Source organism: Leptodactylus fuscus, chromosome 7, assembly GCF_031893055.1.
Source record: "Leptodactylus fuscus isolate aLepFus1 chromosome 7, aLepFus1.hap2, whole genome shotgun sequence".
Taxonomy (NCBI): Eukaryota; Metazoa; Chordata; class Amphibia; order Anura; family Leptodactylidae; genus Leptodactylus; species Leptodactylus fuscus.
In genome coordinates, this window is record NC_134271.1 from 115,431,722 (window position 1) to 115,454,543 (window position 22,822).

The 22,822-nt window shown below is 41.9% G+C and overlaps 1 protein-coding gene across 2 annotated transcripts in view; it reads right to left on the bottom strand.

Annotated features, from left to right (window-relative positions):
- Window positions 1-303: 303 nt before the first annotated feature.
- The window catches only part of CAPN3 (calpain 3), an 86,208-nt gene continuing 63,689 nt past the window's right edge, over window positions 304-22,822 (bottom strand). For both annotated transcript variants that reach the window (XM_075282920.1, XM_075282919.1), the window contains 9 exons: window positions 17,335-17,448; window positions 14,194-14,268; window positions 11,941-11,998; window positions 11,083-11,147; window positions 10,446-10,514; window positions 5,732-5,810; window positions 4,148-4,264; window positions 3,639-3,697; window positions 304-1,042 (listed from right to left, as the gene is read on the bottom strand). In XM_075282920.1, the coding sequence (XP_075139021.1) occupies window positions 1,016-1,042; window positions 3,639-3,697; window positions 4,148-4,264; window positions 5,732-5,810; window positions 10,446-10,514; window positions 11,083-11,147; window positions 11,941-11,998; window positions 14,194-14,268; window positions 17,335-17,448 (663 nt within the window). In that variant the 3' untranslated portion in view covers window positions 304-1,015. The remainder of the gene's footprint in view (window positions 1,043-3,638; window positions 3,698-4,147; window positions 4,265-5,731; window positions 5,811-10,445; window positions 10,515-11,082; window positions 11,148-11,940; window positions 11,999-14,193; window positions 14,269-17,334; window positions 17,449-22,822) is intronic.

The window sequence follows — 22,822 nt, forward strand, 5'->3', positions numbered from 1 at the left end:
GGGGACCCCACGAACGGAAACCTATATGCATTAACAAAAACATTTACCTGGGAAAACACACGAACCCCATATTCTGTAATGGGGTCTGTGTGGTTTCCTTTCGGTTGCCGCATGAAATATTTGGAGAGAAAAGTGCTGCTTGTCCCCAAATGGACTCCCCAAATGGAATCCTGAGCACAGATGTGAACCAGGCCTCAGACTCTATCCTGTGGTTAAAGGGATGTGTCCTTAAGGTCACAAACCCTTTAAGCTTCTCTGTACTGCAGTGCAGCGTCACATACAAAGAATATTAGTCACAGCAGGTAAAATAATGATTTGCCTTCCATTTATTAGTCATATTCTATAGCAATGTCACATACAAAATAATAAGCAGTTATGAAATACCACACTTCTTTATTTGCTACACGCCAAACATTGCACCAAGCTAAATGTCATTTCACATTGATAATAACAGATTGAACATGGATTAGATGATGGCTCTATTTTGTACTATTTTCACTGTGTACCTGATGGACCTCATGACTGCTACAGACAAAGATGGGTGGGTTACCCCATATAAATGGATCTGAAGAACCAATAGGCACAGCGCTCGGCTACAATGCTTCTGTCCCTTTGCTCAGCAGTCTGTGGCAGTCTCATCCCCTAGATACATACCATTAAAAACTGTCCCCAAAGGTTTTATGCAGTGGTAGATCCATTGGCATCCATTACCCTCCCCCCCCCCCCCACTCCAGATTTTGTCTGTAGCGTCTTTTATTTGTGAGGTTTATTGGATATCGGCTTCTAATGATGGATATACACAGATGACATACGGTTTGACATGTAACTATTGGATTCCAGAACTTTCACTATAACTAAACTCCTTAACTGTGCTCATGGACAGAACACTGCGATGGGTGAAAACTGGATTTGAGGTAAAGATTTGCTCTGTCCAACAGAGATCCTGAGTCGGTCCTTGAATGCGAGTGATTGAGAAATGTGAGCGGAAGGAGGCTGGAGGAGCTCATGCTGGATTCTAGGCATACATGGTGAGCTGCAGCCACTGAAATAAGGGGAAAAAACAGTCAGCATTGACATCAGTCATCGGGGAACCTTTATTAAGCTGCCTGTGCTGATTTTGCTGTGAATTGAGCCCTTTTCTGCCCAACACTAATCATTCAACTGGTGTAAGTGGAGGTGGCAGACATACGGTACCTGCGTGGCCCAGCCTGCTTGCACAACTAGTTTTTTGGAACTCCCATTGGAGTGGATAGAAGGGGAACCACACATTCACTGCCATCTACTCACAGCAGCCATGACATGGGTCAGAGGTCCACGATGCGTTCGTTAGGTGTGGGCCTGAGATCTGGGATCCCCTTATGGCTAAGCCCCCACATAGTGAGCTGCTGCCAAAAAGCATTGTGGAAAAACCTCAGGAGAAACATCTTGCGTTTTTTTCCTACAGCACTTTTCACAGACAGTGAGTTTTCCTCTGTGGACTTTCTGCTTCTATTAAAGAGGACCTTTCACCACTTGGGGCACATGTGGTTTTATATACCGCTGGAAAGCCGACCGTGCACTGAATTCACCGCACTGTCGGCTTTCACGTTCTGTACCCCGGTGCTGTAGCTCTTCACCATCAGAAGGGCGTTCCTGACAGTCTGTCAGACACACCCTTCCTCACAGCAGTGTCTATAGCGCTGTACTGTGAGAGCGGGGAGGAACGCCCCCCTGTACTGTTCTACGGACGAGCACTATCAGGAGGGGAGGGAGGTGTTCCTCACCGCTCTCACAGTACAGCGCTATAGGCGCTGCTGTGAAGAAGGGGGTGCCTGACAGACTGTCAGAAACGCCCTTCTGACTGTGAAGAGCTACAGTACTGGGACCGATAGCTCTTCACCCGGGGCACAGATCGGGAAAGCAGACAGTGCACTGAATTCAGCGCATTGTCGGCTTTCCAGCATTATATAAAACCGCATGTGCCCCAACTCATGAAAGGTCCTCTTTAAACCTATTACAGAAACTGCATTTCCGTAGGTATAATTGACATGCTGTGACTTACAAAACTGCTGCGGATATTTTTCTTCAATATGTGAATGGGATTAGCCAGCATCCCATCCAATTTGCAGGTAATGTAAAATGTGGTTTCTGCCACGACCAAATTACGGCATTTACAATACACGGGGCCCAGGCCTCTATCATAGATAGAAGTAGAAGAGCCTCCTATATATTTCCCATTCCTTGTAGTCCCTTCTTGGTTTGGCTCAAAAAACGCAGCAAGATCTGCAAGAAAAGAAGCAGCCTGTTTTTGCAGTGCTTTTTTTCCCTGCAGTGTTTTTAGCTATATGGGGCCTTAGCCTTCAGAGGAAACGGACTCTGTTTCTGAAAATGTATTTACCTGACCCAGTTCTGACTGCACGATTTTACTGTGACATGCCATGGTTTACACTTGTGCAAGTGAGGCCTTTACAAATCAAGCAGCCAAAAACTGAATGGTAAAGCCTTATACTCTTAATTATAGTTTTAACACGTTAATGAAGTGGACTTATATGATACTTAAAGAGAATCTGTTTGGGGCACTATACTGTCCACAAGTCCTTATGGACTGGGGATTTGGTGTCCCAAATTGCCTTGTTATAAAGCCATCAGTGTAAAAAGCTTTATACTTACCCTTCCTCTGTACTCCCCACCCTACACCTCTGCTTCAGTGCGCATGCGCCGTACCTCCAGCACTTGCACATTGAAGCCTGTGTGTACTTCGCCAACTTCACTGAAGAACTGCGCAGACGCCATGAGCACCACAGGTGAGTCGGATTAGACTGATCAAACTTATCTCTAGGAAAGTATAAAGATTTACTTTTTTTAAAAAAAAATGTGGCCACAGATGGATTTAAAACAGAGACATTTGAGTGGTTTAGTTTCCCAAATTGGCAAGGTTTAATGGGAAAAGGATTATTTATGTATGTTGTTTACTCTAAAGTGATTTTATTTATTTAATTAAACCTTTTCATTTGGTCTCAGTATGAGACTTGACCACTAGGGGGCATAGTTGCTTGTATAATGTATTGTAGTACATTACACCCAAAGAAACAAGAGAAGCTAAATGGTGATGTGGGGTCCCCTGTCACCATGAGAAACCATCAGCACTCAAAGCAAAGCCTGGACACAAATCAATACCAGTGACCCAGAGAAGAAAAAGACGGTGCAATGATGGCAGCATGAAGCACTATTAATGGTGGCATCTAGGGGTTAAATGGATACAATATGTGTTATGCTAATATCGCAGTGTACTGTATTGCACTGGTTTAGCTACTAAGCAAGCACCATCTTCTTGCAGTACTATATAATGCATGTCATGCAAACTGTTACACTCCCCTGATGTAATAGTATGTTAGAGAGGAGAAGGAATCAGAATACCCAATCTGCAGGTCACACGCCTATCTTAAGAGGGTAGGATCCCCTTCCAGGTGGTAGTAGAGCACTGTGCTTTGCTTCTCTTTGCCAGTTCTATGAAGATGAATGGAGCAATAGCCCATAGGCCTGCCCAGCACTCAGTTCATAAATGATGCTTGTTCTCGTGATCAGGTGCCAGTAGTCTGTACAACCTCTTTAGACCCCTCTCCCTTTTATTCTACAGATATATAACAGATTATACTTGCCTCCAACACATTTAGCTTAATAATACCATCACCATCCTTGTCAAATGCATGGAATGCCCCTAGAAAGCAAGAAATAAGGAGTCATGAGCAGATATGTTATCTATATAAGGTAATATAGGGAATTTTAGCTACAGTGTATTACATTGTGCAGGAGCATTTGTATGTCCTGGCCGACATCGCTTCTCCTCGGAGAAGGTCTGTATTTTTTTATTATACTGGAACACTAGCTCACAAGACCATTACTTATACCAATATGTTATATCTTATTAGATAATGGGCTCTCAGCATCGGTGTACATCACAATATGCCATAGCCAAAAGCTTCTGTCACATCTGAATGTAAAGGGATCAGAAGTCATATGGCTAGGTCATTGAGAACCCTGCAGCCCTGTTTCACCGTCGGGCACATAAAACTGACAAGGCGGCTGTCCCATTTCTGTGGCAGCATTGCATGCTCTTATCTCGTGACAGGTGCACTTTATGGAGAAATAAATAATAAAGATAACTTACTAAACATTCCTTCCAGACGTACAAAGCAGCAGATGAAACTGTCAAAGTCAATGTTCATGTGCTTGTTGGCATAACGCATTATGATGATGTCATACAGCTGGTTGTTCAGGTGGAAACCTAGAAAATGTAGTGTTAAAAGCTCTTATCTTACTATTCCTGTTCACTACAATACATTAGTGACAGTCCCGTGTAACCTCACATGGCCCCACATAGTGGGCTGCAGCAAAAAAGCACTGCGCATAACTCCACACTGTCCTGAATTCTGGGTCCTGTCCCGGTTGGTGGGAGGTATGTCCCAGATTCAACTCATCTGCGTCCAGAGAAGACACAGATGAATTGAATACAATGGTGAAGTAGGAGTGTTAGGGCGGGCCAGGGCCTCCGCTGTGCCATGAGAAGGTTCCCGGCCCACTCTGTGTTCAGCGCCCACACTGTTCGGATCAGCCGTTCCGAACAGCAAGCTCCCATAGAAATGAATGGAAGCACCTGGTACATACACTTTGCTGGCGGCCGGTCGCCCGTGCCAGGTGCTTCCATTCATTTCTATGGGAGCGTGCTGTTCGGAACGACTGATCTGAACAGTGTTCGCTCATCTCTATTCAGCGCCTTAATGCAGGGGGGCCGGAACCTCCGCTTGACTCTGCAAGGATTACGGTCTGCCTCTAGTGATGGGACCTTCTGCTTCTGGGAAAAGGGGGGTCGGTGACGGTTATTAGTTTTGTCACTGGAATCACCTCTTCTGTGTGTTAACTGCTTCCTGTACCTCATATGTGTATGACCCCTGGCTTCCTTTACAGACGACCTCTTCTTGAACCTCTGGATTTGGCATTTACCTGTCCTCCTGTGCATGACCTTTGGCTTTTCCTGACCTCTCCTGTCTGACTCCTGTTTTGGCTACTCCGCAAACCTCCTGTGTATGACCCGGCACTCCTGACTTACGCTTCTGCCTCTTCCTCCTGCTACTATGTGACCTCCTGTGATCCGACTCTGCTTGATTGACTTCGCTTTGGCTTCCTCTGGAACCTACTTTGATCTCTGGATCACCTGCTTGCCCTGTAAGTTTGTTTCTCCGTGCTGACCTGCTCTCCTGAACCTTCACATACTGAGGTTAGTGTCTGGGTTTTTCTGGGTCCTCTTTAATTGGGGTTTGCTGAGTGTGTGGCACTCTCTGGGAGGCTGCGGATCTGGGCCCCGGATTTTACCAAGTCCAATAGCCCATAGGCCTGACCGGGTTAGAAAACATTAAAAAGGGGCAAGTGCACATGGTCTAATAAGACGCATCTACACTAACTAACATGTGCTTAATATTTAACAAGGAGGTGCGCCAACATCATAAATAAGCGCCACAGTAAAACTAATCTTAAAAAAAAAAAAAAAAAAAAGTCACACGTCACCCTGTGTAGATAGAGATTTGCTTCTGATAATACAGATGAATGGGACAGGAGCAATTCCAGTAGCCATCATTCCTCTCCTATCTACTACACACAAACACTAGCACGTCATTCTCTTCCATGCTGTGAAGGCTTTATAAATATCCTGGGTATTCATCGTTCTCCTTTTCCGCTATTCACTGGATAAAATTACCTGCTTCATTGACAGCGTTTCGCATCTCATAGCTATTGATGGTTCCAGATTGATCTGCATCATAACGGAAGAATATTTGCTGCAAGCAACAAAAGAAAATGGTAGATTAATAACCGGCAAAGAACATGCATAACTATGTACGCTACACACAATGAATAGACTGTCACAACTATAGAAATACCCGATTGAGGCTTTGTGGACCAACCAATATTTCTACCATTTTTCTAGGGCAATTTAAGAAATTTCTGAGTCTTTACTATGAGGTTGTTGGCAGCTTTTAACTTTTGTGGGTTTTATTTTCCTTTATAAAGGCGGCGCGGTGTGGAGTTTTCTACCCACAGATGTCAACTTAATCATAAATAGTTTCAAAAAATCCAATCATATGGATGTATAGCATGAGCTACTAAAGGGATGTAGACAGTGGCGTAATTAAAGTCTTGAGGGCCAGGTGCAAACTTCTCTCCAGGGCCCCCTACCTTCTTCCTGGTGGATACAGGCGCTGAAGTGGTATCTCAGATACTTGAAAGGGGTACAGATTTAGTACCCACAACTGCAGTTTTCAAGAATACGTTGAGTGAGCAGTGCAGTGCCCAGCATGTAAACAATACTGGGGCAGTAGTACATGCTCCGCAGTGGCCCAAACACAGCATTAGGTGCTCCACAGTGACCCCCAAACAGTATTAAATGCACCCCAGTGGCCTTCAAACAGTATTATGTGTGCCACCATGGCCCCCAAACAGCATTACGTGCTCCACAGTGGCACCCAAATAGTATTATGTACCCCACTGTGGCTCCCGAACAGTATAACATGCTCCACAGTGATTCGCCAAAAGTATTATGTGCTCCACAGTGGCCCACACACAGTAATATATTCTGCACAGTGGCCCACACACAGTATTATATCTGTTATCTTTGGGCCTCTTTAGTAACAGTCACAGATATCTTGTGGATTAGACTGAAGCCACAATGCATAATAATGCAGGTATAACACACATCTGTGACCTTTTTGAAGGAGAATTGCATCGGAGCCTGGGAGAGGTAAGTAGCACTGGTTTTTATGTTTGTCACCTCCCCTAGGCCTCTAAAAAGACCCCAGAGAATAATAATAGTTTGTGGATGGTGTACCCCAAAATTTTTGTAATATCTGTAACAAACAATGTAGGGGCCACTATGGGATTGTGTGGAGGGGCCGCTATGCAACATTTTACTGTATGCAAGGGCCAGTTTGGGACATTTTACTGTGCGTAGGGGCCGCTATCTGATATTATACTGTGTGAAAGGGCCACTGTGGAACATTATACTGTGTGAAGGGGCTACTATGGGACATTATACTGTTTGGAGGGGCCATTATGTAACATACTGTGTGAAGGGGCCGCTGTGGGTCATTATACTGTACAGAATGGCTGCTATGTGACATTATTCTATATGCAGGGGCCGCTATGGGACATTTTACTGTCTGGAGGACATTATAGTGTGTGAAAAATGGGCATCATTCAATGTGGAGGCCAGGAAAGAGGGCGCTATATTTTGTGTGGGGGCCCAAATCAAAGGTTTGTCATTGAGCCCAGTCTTTGCTAATTACGTCCCTGGTCAACACTTAGCACCCAAAGCTGAGAGGAAGTGGGGAGCAGAGTGGAGAGTGATGAATACAGTTCCATCCTGGGCAGGGGCATCTTCATGCAGTGCAACATGTTCATAGCTGCAGTGAGTACTCCTAGGGGTACACGTACTACAGGTTGAAAGCCACTGATTCAGACTCCTACGATGGTACTGATAGCCTAAGGGCGGATTCACATGTGCACCCGGTCTCCGGTTTAACTAATCCAGCCGCTTTCCATCTTCTGCCCCATGAAACTGGACAGGAGACGGAAACCTGGCGGTCATCTTTCAAAGCAATTCTCTTGAATGGATTTGCAAAGGTGTCCAGCCGTGTGCATCTTCTGCCTGTCTGCGGGGAAACAGTTTTTTTTTTTTAGCCGGACACAAAGTTGGACACGCAGGACTTTGTGTCCGGTTAAAAAAAAAAAACGGTTTCCCCATGGAGAGGCAGAAGACGTACACAGGCAGTCATTTTGCAAACCTATTCAAGTGAATGGGTTTGAAAACTGACCGCCAGGTTTCCGTCTCCTGTCCAGCTTCGAGGAGTAGAAGACATAAACCGGTCGGATTGGTTAAACTGGAGACCGGGCACAGGTGTGAACCCGTCCTAACTACATGCCTCAATATGATGTGTCAGAATGCCATTTACAAATTAAGCCCCTGAAATCAAGGAGGTGGAGATGCCACCAAAACAAACAAGCAAACAAACCTAAAGTCTGCCTCTTTAATGTGACTGATTTCCCTGAAGACAGGAGACAGACAAGTTAGGATGAAATGAACAACATTGGCGCAGGTACAAGATTTTGTTCTGGCTTGTAATGATGTTGCGTATCCTCCTCAGGGAAGACAGTCATTCCAGGATAGGCATGATCTGGCGGCGGAGATTTTGGCTTTTTCAGTTGTTTTGCTTTCAGAGAATAAGAAGGAATCTCTTTGGCTAAACTAGTGGTCTCCAACCTGTATCTCCTGCTACAGTATTTATAGGGTTGCAACAGATGAAGACCACTGTATAGTTAAATATACAGGACATTAAAATAAAGGGGACTATCCTCTTGAATGACACTTTGAGGAGAAATACCTTATTGTACTTATTACATTAGTAATGTGTAGGGTTCCTCTCTGCTGTGCTAGTCGTAACACATGTCCATATCTAGAACATTGTACACAACACCAGTGACAGACTGCATGCGCTCATAGCATAATGTGTACAGATGGGGAGACTTCTAGACAAAGCTTCCAGCATCAGTGGGGCCCAAGGGGAAGTTCAGTGTCAGCAAAAGCCTAGTCCGTGCTGTAACACCACAGCGGATGAGGTGTGAGCTCATACAGCTGACAAGTGAATTACAAGCTACACTCAATGAGGAGTGCTGGTATTGGATATTACCATAAATTTGCAGGTCCTAGAAACGACCTGATAATTGTGGAATTGTAAGGGTTAAGACGCACATTTCCATACCTTCACCATTCTCACATACGCAGTGAACCCGATACCGATTATTGCCAGTTCTTCTATAATGGCCAAGTGATGGTATTACTTCCAAATTATAGCAACATGGAGACACCATATTCAATTGGGCTCATCGGCATGAAGGCCCCACAGCAGTAACCAAGGACTCGCCTGTAAAGGCTCTGCAGGCTTCATGGCAACATACATATCACAAGTTTCCGATGTGTATTTTTCGCCATGTGAACATGATCTTAGAAAGCTGCACACTATGATTTCGCTTTACTTACATAAACACTTAGAATTAGTGTTTGGATTTGCCCATGTCCTTAAAGGGGTCTTCCAGAAGGAAAAAACATCAGAAACAGGCCCAGAGTGGGTTAAAAAGATAAAAGAACTGATACCTCACTGAACCCCACCTACCTGTCTCTATGAGGCCCTATTCACATCTGTGTTTGGAGGTCCCCAAGTGAGAAACCTATACGCATAGCAAAGCAGTTACCTGGAATAACACGTGGACCCTATAGACTAAAATGGGGTCCGTGTAGTTTCTGTTTGGTTTCCACTAGAGTTGAGGGATCGGAAAAGATCGGATCCCGATCAGCGATCGAGCAAATTTCACGATCGGGATCAGCTGGAAAATGATCGCAAATTGGATTTAGAAATTTCAAGATCAGCTCAACCCTAAAAGTGACTTTTCCCATAGAGAAGCATTGACTAGGGTTGAGCGATCGGGAAATATCGGATCCTGATCAGCGATCGAGCAAATATCATGATCGAGATTGAGTGGAAAATGATCACAAATTGGATTTAGAAATTTCAAGATCGGCGATCGAGCAAATTTTACGATTGGGATTGGCTTGAAAATGATCGCAAATTGGATTTAGAAATCCCAAGATCGACTCAACCCTAAAAGTGACTTTTCCCATAGAGAAGCATTGACTAGGATTGAGCGATTGGGATTGGGAAAGATCGGATCTCGATCGGTGTTCGAGCAATTTTCACGAACAGGATCGGCTGGAAAATGATAGGAAATCGGATTTTAAAATTGATTCTGAAATCTCAAGATCGGCTCAACCCCAGTTTCCGCACAAAACATGTAGAGAGAAAAGAGCTGCTTGTTTCTCCGCATGTTTCATGCGGAAACCAAGCGGAGATCACATGATCCCCAATATAGTCTATAGGGTCCATGTGTTTTCATAGGCAACCGCTTTTCTATGTGTATAGATTTCTATTAGGGGGATCCCCAAGCGGACTTCCCGAATGGAAACCCGAACGCAGATGTGAACCGCGTCTTACCTGGTTATATCGAGACAAACAGTAAATGCCCATTTATCCAATCACTGGCTAAGGCAAGTCATTTTCGATGTCTGTGATTGTCTGAGTGAGCGTTTCCAGTATGTCTAGGACTAGGAAGTACCAGGAAGGACTTGGACAGTGCCAGTAAGGGAGTGGCACTGGTGGATCAGTGAGATGAGTATCAGGTCTTGAATGGCTACAATACCAGACACAGATCATGGAAAGTGAACCACTATATCTGGAAATAATCAGCCTTTTTCTAATCCGGGTCCACTTTATAAGGCACTTACCAGTAAGTAGTTTACTTTTAACATTTATTTCCCCCCTGACCTTTCTGGTAATTTATAGTGAGGCCAGCAATAAATAGGTTACCTGCCACTGCTTGATTTTCTTCCATAGGTGCTGGAATTCTTGCAGGTTTAACCGTCCGCAACCATCTGTCTGTACAAATCTCATGTAAAGGATGAATGATCTATCCACACCCCTTGCCTGCTCCTTCCTGACATCGCCCATCTCACAGTAAAGAACCGAAAAAGCATATCAGGTACCAATACTATGGCTCAGGAACACTGGGGTGCTAGAGAGAAAAATACCAAATGCTTTGGAGTCAATGGAGCAGCATCTCTTACATGATACAAAGAGCTGGACATGGAGGAGGTGGCGAAAGGGTCCTTATTAGACAGGATTAACAAAATCTGCCCAATGAATTTTTTAAAGGGATTACCAAATATTGTGAATTTAATTTTGGGTTCTGTATATGTATTCGAGACAGGACTAGATGATAATACAGGAGGGCATTGGGGCATGTGCTGTTATCAGAGCCCATTGTCACAAACCTAAAGCTTCTCTATGGCAAATCCTTTTGTCTCTGTGTTGGATAGAGGTGTGAATCCAAATCACCATCCACATCACTGACCACAAAATAACTGCTGGTTTTATAGGTACATTTACCGTGAACAATATGCTAAGATTAGTGGCTATGATGATGACAGATTGAAGATAAGGATACATCCATGAGAGCTATCATACTGCGGCAAGATTCCAGAGTGAAGCCTTCAGATTTCAGGTTCTTGTCTGCAGGAAGTGAAAACACTTGAAAGATACGGCGTGCATTTGAGAGACACAATGATATAATGAATCTATAATATGTCTGGTAGTGTCACGGTGACAGCTGTCATTCATGACGCCACCATGTGCAGGTGATAAGGCTGCCGTGATACAGACAGACAGACCAAGAAGCATCGCACCTTAAGAGCAACAAACATCTGTCATGGAGTTACACTTTAATGCTTGGGCCCCACGGGCCGAAATTGCGGCATTTTACAGTACTTGCAAAGTGGATGGGATTCATGCGAACCCCATGCCCACTTTGCGGAAAAAATCGCAGCGCGGACATGCTGCGATTTCCAAACATATTTAAGAAAGTAGATTTTTGTCTGCAATGCGTGGATGCGATTAGCCGGAGTCCCATTCACTTTGCAGGTAATGTAAATTGCAGCTCTCTATTTTTGTATGCCATTTTTCGACAAGTGTTGCATTTGCTTAGACGTTGCGTTGAATTTTATTAAAAGAAAAATCACCATTTTTATGCACAAGTCTCCCTTTGTGTAAAAATTTTCTCATCCTGACAAGTTTAACAACTGGTGTAAATAATATCTGAAATCTACACTAGTTTCTGGCCAGCACAGATTCCATGCTGGGGTGCACGGACCACCTAAGATACCCCTAAATTGTTAAAATGTATTAATTTTAGTGCATCTTCCTCCAGCACTCCAGATGTTAGAGTACACAGCAGTTTGCATATATTGGCCCCATTACTTTCATACAGCTTTAGATTATAACTAAATACAATGAAACGATCACTTACGTTTAGAAACAACCCTGTTCAGTACAGATTGTAGTTCATCAGCACTAATTTCCATATCCTAAAAGAGAAACAAATAGTGAGTGCCAAGTGATCTCTTCTTATCAGATATTAAGTGTTATTCCTAAATTGTAAAGCAATAGTGTATTCATTCGGAGGTGATCTGATCACTGCACCTCCTGCCATCCCTAAAACAGTGAAGGGGTCATGTTCGCTGCATTGGATCTCTGCTGTTTCTGTATAGGTATCTGTATCAGTCACCGAGGATACTTCATTCTATGAAGGTGTTATCCACATATGGACAACCCCTATAATATTATAATGTAATGTTAAACCTTATATGACATATTTATATTTAAAGGGGTTGTCCCATCTCAAGGATCCTATTTATACTGGTAGCTTATGTAAATTGAATACTTTTCCTAAATATATTGCTTTAGAAATTCTGCTTTGCTCTCCTGCTATGTGAACTTATTCCTGTCATCGTTTACACAACGTTGCTATAACCACAGACCTATAGGACAAGTGACATCACTTACTCACTGTTCTTGACGTCAGGACATAATTACAGTTTTCTGAAAAAGCTTGGTCTGTTATCTGTCTATGTAAACACACAGGTAACACCGAGTCCATTATATTCAAGCATCTGCGCATTATCTGATCTGTATAAGTGTTGTGAGACTTCTCCGGCCCATTTAGCGAGGGGGAGGGAGGAGAAATACAGGAAGTGAGATGAAAAGACTGCAGGCAGACTGCTGAAAGACTGAGATGGGAAACCCCTTTAAGTACTATCATGATTAGAGATGAGCGAGTAGTACTCGATCGAGTAGGTATTCGATCGAATACTACGATATTCAAAATACTCGTACTCGATCAAGTACGAATGTAAAAGTTCGCTGCAGAACCAGCATTGATTGGCCGAATGCTATACAGTCGGCCAATCAACGCTGGTTCTTCTCCTACCTTTTGAAGTCTTCTCCGTGCAGCTCCCCCGCGGCGTCTTCCGGCTCTTCATTCACTCTGCCAGGCATCGGGCCTGGGCAGAGCGGTCTGCGCATGTCTGCTTGTAGTGCAGGCATGCGCAGTCGGCTCTGCCCAGGCCCGATGCCTGGCAGAGTGAATGAAGAGCCGGAAGATTCCGCGGGGACGCTGCAAGGAGAAGACTTCTCGGAGGATCCAGCCCGACCCTCACTCGTGAACTTGGTAAGTATAATTTGATCGAACGTTGCCTACCCCTGAAACGAGCATTTTCCCCCCATAGACTATAATAGGGTTCAATATTCGATTCGAGTAGTCGAATATTGAGGGGTTACTCGAAACGAATATCGAACCTCGGACATTTTACTGTTCACTCATCTCTAATCATGATGTCTATCATACACCACTATCATACACAAATCATTATGATAGACACCATGATAATACTTAAGAGTTAAAGTGAGTCTCAAAGGGTCATTTGGTGTCATTCTGTTACTACTCTGAATAGGACTAATTGAGATTTTTTAGGATTAGTGGAAAGTATTTGTTTTTTGATACAAAAGTAACATTATATCTGTTCATGGAATGTGTCTGATATTGCTAGAATTCCAGGCAGAGCCCATGGGAAGAAGTGGGGCGGTTTCTGACAAGAAGCTTAAACCTTATGCACAGCCCTATTAAAGGATTTTCCCATACTCAAATTAGGCTGGAACCCATCCATAGACCCCCTTAAACTTTAGACTTTAATCACTTGCTTGCGAACCTTGACCACCATGGAGGGAACTTACGAAAACATGTAACCAATGCTGCTCTATGCTATTTCTGCAACTCCCATAGACGTGAGTGATGCACCTATATCTTTTCTGTATCTGTAACTGTGGAGCAAAGGAAATAGAATAGCTCATCTGTGCTGCACCATTTCCGTGGCTCACATCCATCCCTATGGGAGTTATGCATACAGCTTATAGAAGCACTGCTTGCCCATTTTCATATGTTCCCTCCCTGGTGGCCGGGACTAGTTATTCCCTTGTCGGCAGTGAATTGCCAAGATGGAAATAACCCATTCATATCAATGGACTGGTGTAACCCTTTAATTTTTAATATTTTTTTAACAAAACTATGTGCTAGAGTATTGTTACATTGTTCATTATATAGCTACAAAGGAAGCAAAATAATTTGTTTTCCACCAACCTTCCCAGAAACAAATTTGTCTAAGAAACATCTGTTGGTTTTGCTATTTTTGTAAACTGTTTTCTCCATGTTAGTGATAATACTCACGTCCCCGGCAATCTGCTGAAATATGTTCCTGAATTGCTTCTCCTCTTCACTCTCTTTATCAGTGTTACCAGGGGTCTACAAGAAACAACATAAAAAAGACGGCTCAGAACCTTCATTTCTCTAAGATGGTGTGTGCTCTTTTCTCCATTCACATCGCTTTCAAAAATTGTAAAGGGCAAAGAAATACAACATCATATCACCAAGGTGTCATCCAACGGTAAGAAGAATCCTTGAAGAGTTAGCTTGTATGGGGGAAAAGATAGGAATTTTAAGCATACCTTAAAGGGATTGTGCCATCAATACAAATGGGAAGAAGTAAACTGAATATGCATCTTGGGTTAAGGTCACACTTATGTTGAGCTGCTAAATAGCAGATATATAGAGCCCGACAGAGTCTGGTTTGTCAGGTGTCCATTCTTTTTATACTGAGAGTGGCAATTTTGGACACTACGAAAGCGCCTCCTTGGAGACTTCAACACAGATGTGAACGTAGCCTTAGGCTAAGGCCCCACGGAGCGGGCCAAAGCAAAAAGAACATTGTGGTTTTACAGAACGTCCGCAGAGGAAACCTTTCTGTCTTCAATTATACCTATAGGGAAACCACTGGCATTTCCATAATTGACATTCTACGATTTCCAAAATCTGTATTTTCCCACAATGTGTGGATGAAGTTCACTACAATCCCATCCACTTTACAGGGACTGTATAATGCTGTGTGGGGACTCAGCCCTAGACTAACTTTGTAAAGTATTATTATTAAAAAATAAGCTTCCTTGACTATTTTGTATAAACAATGTGGGTTCCTTTAAGTGTTTGGCCCTATTTGCAGCACGTACACAAGACAGAAATCTTATTACATTTAGCATAGGACAACTTATCTAAGGGCTTATTCACATGAATGTCAAAAACAGACATATGACGTCCGTTTTTGGAACACGTTGATTACAATGTCTGTATTCACATGTCTATTCTTGGACAGGACATTTTTACAGATCATATGTTTTCACAGATCAGTCAATAGAATAAAGTCTACGAAGGTACTGTGAAAATATGGGGGATAAGCAAACCATATCATCAGTTTTCAAAACTGTTTTTAACCCCAGTCATGTGACTATGGTCAGAGTATTTTTTATAGAAGAGAGTGCCAGAAGAATAATCAAAGCAACTAACCAGCTCCAATGTCTTCTCCTTTGATCATATTCCACCCCCAATTAAAACTGAAGAACAGATAAAGGAATGTATATGTCACAGGTCCTCAGCAATGTCCAATGTCCGGTGTCTGGCTGTAATGCTAGGTTCACACTAGTGTTTGGGGACCCCACTTCACTTAAAATACGTGGCGAAAAAAGTCCTGCAAAAACCTGGTGGCCCACACTATAGTCTGTAGGATCTATGGTTTTTTAAATAGATAGGGTTTCCATTTTTCGTGTCCCTAAGCGGACCCAAAGAATGGACACCTGAGCACTAGTTTGAACCTAGTGTAAAACAACTGGCTGCAGCAGGACTGAAAATGTATTAAGCTCTTCTCCAGCCAATATTAGAAGAGATCAGTAGTACCTAGTGTTTTCTGTAGCATTTATAAAAAGCTGTCTCAAGAACATGCAGAAAGTCCTACTCTTTGAATCAGTGGGGGAAAGATTGTCTTCCGTTTATTGCTAGCATTCATTCCGAGATAATTGTTTGTTTGGAAACAAAATTTCTGGCAAACTGTCCAGCTTTAGGAGTCCAAGATTATTTCTTATGACTCTACAAAGACACTGTTCTTTAAAGACTCTGCTAGTATGCCATGAGAGTTGCACAAGATGGGATATACCCACTGTAATTCTTATAGAGGATGAGTAGAGAGCCATACAAACACCCAACTACCTTTCCATTCTTTCTTCACCTTGATGCAATAGATGTTGGTCACCTCTCCACACAGGATGGAGGTTAAGAGACCTTCTGGAGATAAAGTTGGGTCCCACCATTCCCTCTAAGGTGAGAATACTATATGGTTGCCTTACTGATGTCACAGTCTCATTTAAAACTGTACAGATATGTGCACCCTTAACTTACCGTATATACTTGAGTATAAGACAAATTTTTAAGCACAGTTTTTGTGCTGAAAAAGCCCCCCTTGGCTTATACTCAAGTGAAGCAGAATTTTTTTTTTTTTTTTTTTTGGGGGGGGGGGGGGGATCTATGGCCAGCAGCAATAGTAATGTATAGAATCTACCATAAAAGTGAAGAAAAGCTTTAAAAAATATAATAAAAATAAATAAATAAAAGTTTTGAATCCCTCCTTTCCCTAGAATACATATAAAAGTAGAAAATTACTATGAAACACATACACATTAGGTATCCCTGTGTCTGACAGTGCCCGGTCTACTGAATATAGGATCTGCAGTGCTCCTCTTCCATCAGGAAGGGGTTAATAGGAGCACTGCAGATACCCTATATTCAGCCAGACTGAATTCCACGTGGGGGAAAAAAAAAAAACAGCCCTCAAACTTAGGGAAGGGGCAGACAGACAACCTAAACACCACCTCCCCTTTCCCAGCACCTACTGCACCCAAAAACCATTTTAATTTTTGAAATTTTCCGGTAGCTACTACATCCCCCCCCCATTGGCTTATACTCGAGTCAACAATAACAGACTCATTGAAGGCTACCACTCACGTCACGCGGTGGCCAATAGTACACAATATTACAAAGCCACATTGACTTGAAAAGCTGATCATCTCATAATAACATGTCTCATGTGGACATATCCAGCCAAGAGGAAAAGCAAGGTAGAACAATCTGTACATCTATGGCAACAAATAATTGACATTGACAATTGAAAATATGTTCTTTGCTCAGATCTATCAGTAATTGGATGAGTATTCTGCAATCTGAAAACATCTTTTATGTATCAGAATGTTGCACAGCATGATGTCTAGACTACGCCTCATTGATCCTCCCATTAGCAACATTATCAAAACTTTAGGTGAAATGATTTTGTTTTCTGTGTGTAGTATAAAGGAGTGTAGAGAGATATAATATTGGATATTTATATAGATTATTTATTACACTACCACACATTATTATTCCTAAAAAGCCCTTGGATTACAGTCTTGCCCAGCAATGGCACACCATCAGAATAATAGAAGGCACAATGACCTTATCTTTATTCTCTTTTTGCTCCGCTCCCTTTTTTTTCTTCTCTTCATCAGACACTTCGTCCACACTCAACTCCTTATTGCTGTTTGCTCTGTCCGATACAAAGATGATAGGCTGGAAAGGGGAGGAGGAGAGGGACGAGAGGGAAACAGAGGGACTGGTTACAAAATGGAATAGCGTAATGTGCCTGATTCTAACCATTCTGCAACAGGGTTAAAGGAATGTTTTCTACTTTACTACAAATATTGCAGAAAGACTTGTCTGAATCAAAGCGATCAGAAGATCAAATATTTAGGCTAAGGCCCCACATTGCTTTTTTTGTTGTAGATTTTGTTGCGGTTTTTTGAGCCAAAGCCAGGAGTGGATTGAGCAGAAGGTAGAAGTATAAGTAATAAATATATATATATATATATATATATATATATATATATATATATATATATATATACCATTCCTCTTGTAGCCATTCTTAGCTTTGGCTCAAAAAAATGCAAAAAATCTGCAACAAAAAAAAAAAGCTGCGCTTCCACAACGAAACATGTTTATCGGTCAATAAGGTTCTACAGAAAAACATTATCTATCAATGTTAAAGGAACTGTCTGCTTAGCCAAGCACTGGCTGAAGCGGTCACCTTCTCATGCTGAAAAAGACAAAGAAGTAGAGTCTAGTGGGGAAACAGAAATAATGGTATGATGACTTTTTTTTTTTTTTAAAAAAAAGAAAAATGTATCTTTGTACCGTATTAGCCAGAGGATATGAAATATAAAGATTGAGAGTTCTCAGTAGTTGATACCTTTTTGTAATGGCTAACAAAAAATGATGACATATTGCGAGCTTTTGGAATAACTTGATTCCTTCATCAGGCTAGTATACCAGCCTGATGAAGGAATCAAGTTATTCCGAAAGCTCGCAACATGTCATCATTTTTTGTTAGCCATTAAAAAAGGTATCAACTACTGAGAACTCTCAATCTTTATTTTATTTTATTTTTTAAATAACAACTTAACAGGCTGGACAACCCCTTTAAGATTTCAGCCTGTAAGTGTCCATCTCATTATATACATATCTAATTCTGAAACACCATTTATAAACATTCCAGAGTTAAAATCTACATAGAATGTTACACAACTTGCTGATCATCGAGCACTCGATTAAATAGGTTTTCCAGGACATATATACTGATGAGCTATTCTTTGGATGCCTGCATAATACAGTTTTCAAGATTATTATACCAAAAATTAGGCACAAAGAATAGCCAAATATGTAATGCAGCCAAATGTTTGTGCCTTAAAGGGATCCTGTCACCAGGAAAATGTAATGCTACCTACATCAGCATATTATAGAGCAGGATGAGCCGAGCAGATTGAATATAGAGCTTTGTGGGATAAGATTTAGTGTAACTTGTAGTTTTTCAATTAAAATGTATGTTTTTTCTATGTACAGAAGTCAAGGAGGCAGTCCTATCAGTGACCTAATTGAAAGCTTCGCCTCCTAAACTTCATAGCGATTTTAATGAATAAAAAATAGGCTATACTAAATTTTTCACCTCTAACCTTTATATCAATCTGAGCAAATTGACATATAGTTGTAAGAGAAAACACTCAGTATAACTCATAATAGTTCTTTTTAGGCTTAAAGGGGTTTTCCTATCTCACTGTTTCAGCAGTTTGTCTGTTGTTTTTTCTTCGCACTTCCTCTATTCCCCCCTTCCCTTGCTGAATAGGACACTGAAGTATCAAAATACTTATGCACATCAGATAATAAGCAGATGCTTGTAGAGAACGAACTCAGTGTTATCTGTGTGTTTACATAGATAACAGATTTGGCTTTATCAGCAAACTGCCGTTAGCTGAACTGATTGTCCTGCTGGCAGAGCAGTGAGTGACATCACTTGTCCTATCTCACAGGTCCATGGTAATGGTAACACTGTGTATACAATGAGAGGAATAAGGTCACATAGCAGGAAAACAAAGCAGCAATTCTAAAGTAATACATTTAGGAAAAGTTTTCAATTTACATAAGCTATCAGTAAAGATAGGATCCTTGAAATGGGACAACCTCTTTAAAAGTCCAGTGGGCAGTCCTACTTAGTACGACTGCCACTGGACCCTAAAGCCAGATTTAGCGGAATTTTAGAAAAACAAATAATATTTTATACATAATTTAACACAAATGTATATTATATGTTATGTAATTTAATTTAATATATTATATGCAGTAATATATATATATATATATATATATATATATATATATATATATATATACACACACACAGTATATATGTATAAATATAAATTAAACCGCTCAGCTCGACCAGCTCTATAAAGTGCAGCCTACAGAGAGCACTGCATGATGATTGCGACAGGTTCTCTTTAAGAATAATATACAGTTATAATAACACCCATCAGTGAATCCTGACAATAAGAATCATTAGCATTTCTATGGGACCATGCATAATGAATCATACAAGATTGTAGGGCCTGTCACCTCTGATCGTTGTACAAAATGAAATGAATACAATAGAACACATATTAGTCTTTAATTTCCATGGACACAACTGAGCAACCTGCATGCGTTCAAAACAGGAGCATGCATATATATGTATGAAGAGAACTAACTAGGAATGTATAAAGGCACACCATTGCTGGGCAAGATCTCATGCATTTATTATGTCAGTGAAACCAAAATCTTCATTACAGATCATAAAGTCAAGCTGTTTTTAATAAGTAAAGAAAAAAAAAAAGTTCTTTGCCTTGATAACAATATACGGAGAACTATTTAATGAAATGTCCGTCATGCTCACAAAGGCAACATCTCATGCAGCAAACCTAACACTGATGTCAAGGGATCGTCTAGAACAGGGGTGCCTAATACGTCGATCGTGATCTACCAGTCAATCGCGAAGGACGTATGGGTCGATCGCGGGATCGGTGTCTGCTTGTTGACAGCACAGGCTGAGAATCATCTCTGGACACTGGCAGGCCGGGGCCGTGCACTCGTTCGCAGTCAGGGCTGCGGCGGCCCCGCCTGCCAGTGTCCGGAGATGATTCTCAGCCTGCTTTGTGAACAAGCAGACACCGGAGAGCTATCTCCTTCTCTCACGCTCCGCCCCCGCCCAAGGCCCCACCCCACCCCCGCCCACAAGAAGTGGGTAGTAGATCTTATCCCTTGGTCAATTTCTAAAGTAGCTCACATGCTCAAAAAGTGTGAGCACCCCTGGTCTAGAAGGACAATTTTCACAGCACTCTATTAGCGAGTTCCAAGTGCGAGCAGAAAGTGGTTACAAAGAGTGTCGCTCACTTTGGAGGACCCAGAATGTCCATACGTTACATGGACAGCCCATTAGATAAGAGCTGTGTAATGCTTCTTTTATCTATTGTGTTACTACTGGAGAACTGAACATTTACAGGTGATCATTGGGGATCTGAGCAGCTGAACCATATGATTGATTTATCAGTGGGGTCTTGTGTAATAAAAAGGGATTGTCTAAGAGATTAGCCAAACACTTGAGCCACTAGCGATTTCTCCCCACATCCCTATATATAGCTGAGCATGAAAGATGCTGCCTAATACCTTTAGGGGTGGCTTTTCTCTGGAGTAACAAAACTTTGGGTATGACAAAATTCAATATGTTGAAACATTCTTTCATCCAACATCAACTGATGAAGCAGAATTGGAAGACCCCAATCCATGTAACATCATCATTATTAGGTCTTGTGGACTTTTCTATTAGGTGTATGGGGGGGCATTATTTGCAGCTCCTTTTATAAAGGTGGGGGGAGGGGGATACCAAGCAGCATAAATTGACAGGTTGCAGATTTATATCCATTGTAGGTCAATTTCCAGGTTATTTTGCTGCTACTATATACGCTGCAGATTTGCTACTTGCAATTCCTTGGCAGGTAATCTACTATATATAGTTTGTGTGGTTCTAGGAAGTCATTTGCTACTACTTATGAAATGTGCGTATTCCTTGAAATTTGGTCGGGGGGTATCTAACTTTCCTGAACCACCCCTAGCCCATTATTTGCCCTTATAATGTAATCCTCTAATATTTTAGCCACCATCTAGAGGGGCCTATGCAGTAGCAGACAGTGGCCTAGCAATAGAAAGTGCAGGGGTAGCAGTCGCTACCACGTCCTGGACCCTGATGGGTTTCCAAAAGTCCCCCTGCCACATAAAATATACCACTGTTCTAAATAACACAAGGGAGGTAGGGGGCCCTGTTACAGACATTGAATTGGGGTCCAGGAGCCTGAAGTTACTGCTTTGATAGCGGGCATCAATTTTACATGATAGTACAGAGAATACAAATACTCTAGAATTTCCTGCATCCTTGTGTTCTGTTTATACAGATATAAACACAGAAAAGTAGATAATGTAAATGTAAATTACAATGCCATCCCGTTTAGTGGCCAATTGTGCAATGAAACATAAGGGCAAGAGGTCAGTACTGAGGCGGATGAGTATATTTCTGAAATCAGACACCGCTATAGATAGAAGTGAGATAAGTACAGTGATACGCCGTGAATACATAGCTAGGGGTGCCCTGAACATCTCAGTATGGAATCAGATAAACACAGACATTTCACAGAAGCTGGCTGCTTTCTGCTTATGGGTCACTGATCTTCATATAATGTGTCTCTGTGTGAATACATTTCAGACAACTGTAAGACTTATGAGCTTTACACAATGAATACAGTGGCTGGTCTGACAGTAGTCAGCAGATACATTACTCTGAATCGCTCGGCTACAAAGAATGTTTTATCCTTAAAGTGAATGTCTGCCTCTTAATACATCGCTAATTATTATTATATTTATTAACATGTTCACAGCAGTTTTCTGAAGGGTTAGAGAAGTGTAAATTGTGCATTTGTGACGTAAATCAATATTCCGCAAAATCGCACTATATATATATATATATATATATATATATATATATATATATATATATATATATATATACACTCACTGGCCACTTTATTAGGTACACCATGCTAGTAACGGGTTGGACCCCCTTTTGCCTTCAGAACTGCCTCAATTCTTCGTGGCATAGATTCAACAAGGTGCTGGAAGCATTCCTCAGAGATTTTGGTCCATATTGACATGATGGCATCACACAGTTGCCGCAGATTTGTCGGCTGCACATCCATGATGCGAATCTCCCGTTCCACTACATCTCAAAGATGCTCTATTGGATTGAGATCTGGTGACTGTGGAGGCCATTGGAGTACAGTGAACTCATTGTCATGTTCAAGAAACCAGTCTGAGATGATTCCAGCTTTATGACATGGCATTGCATTATCCTGCTGAAAGTAGCCATCAGATGTTGGGTACATTGTGGTCATAAAGGGATGGACATGGTCAGCAACAATACTCAGGTAGGCTTTGGCGTTGCAACGATGCTCAATTGGTACCAAGGGGCCCAAAGAGTGCCAAGAAAATATTCCCCACACCATGACACCACCACCAGCAGCCTGAACCG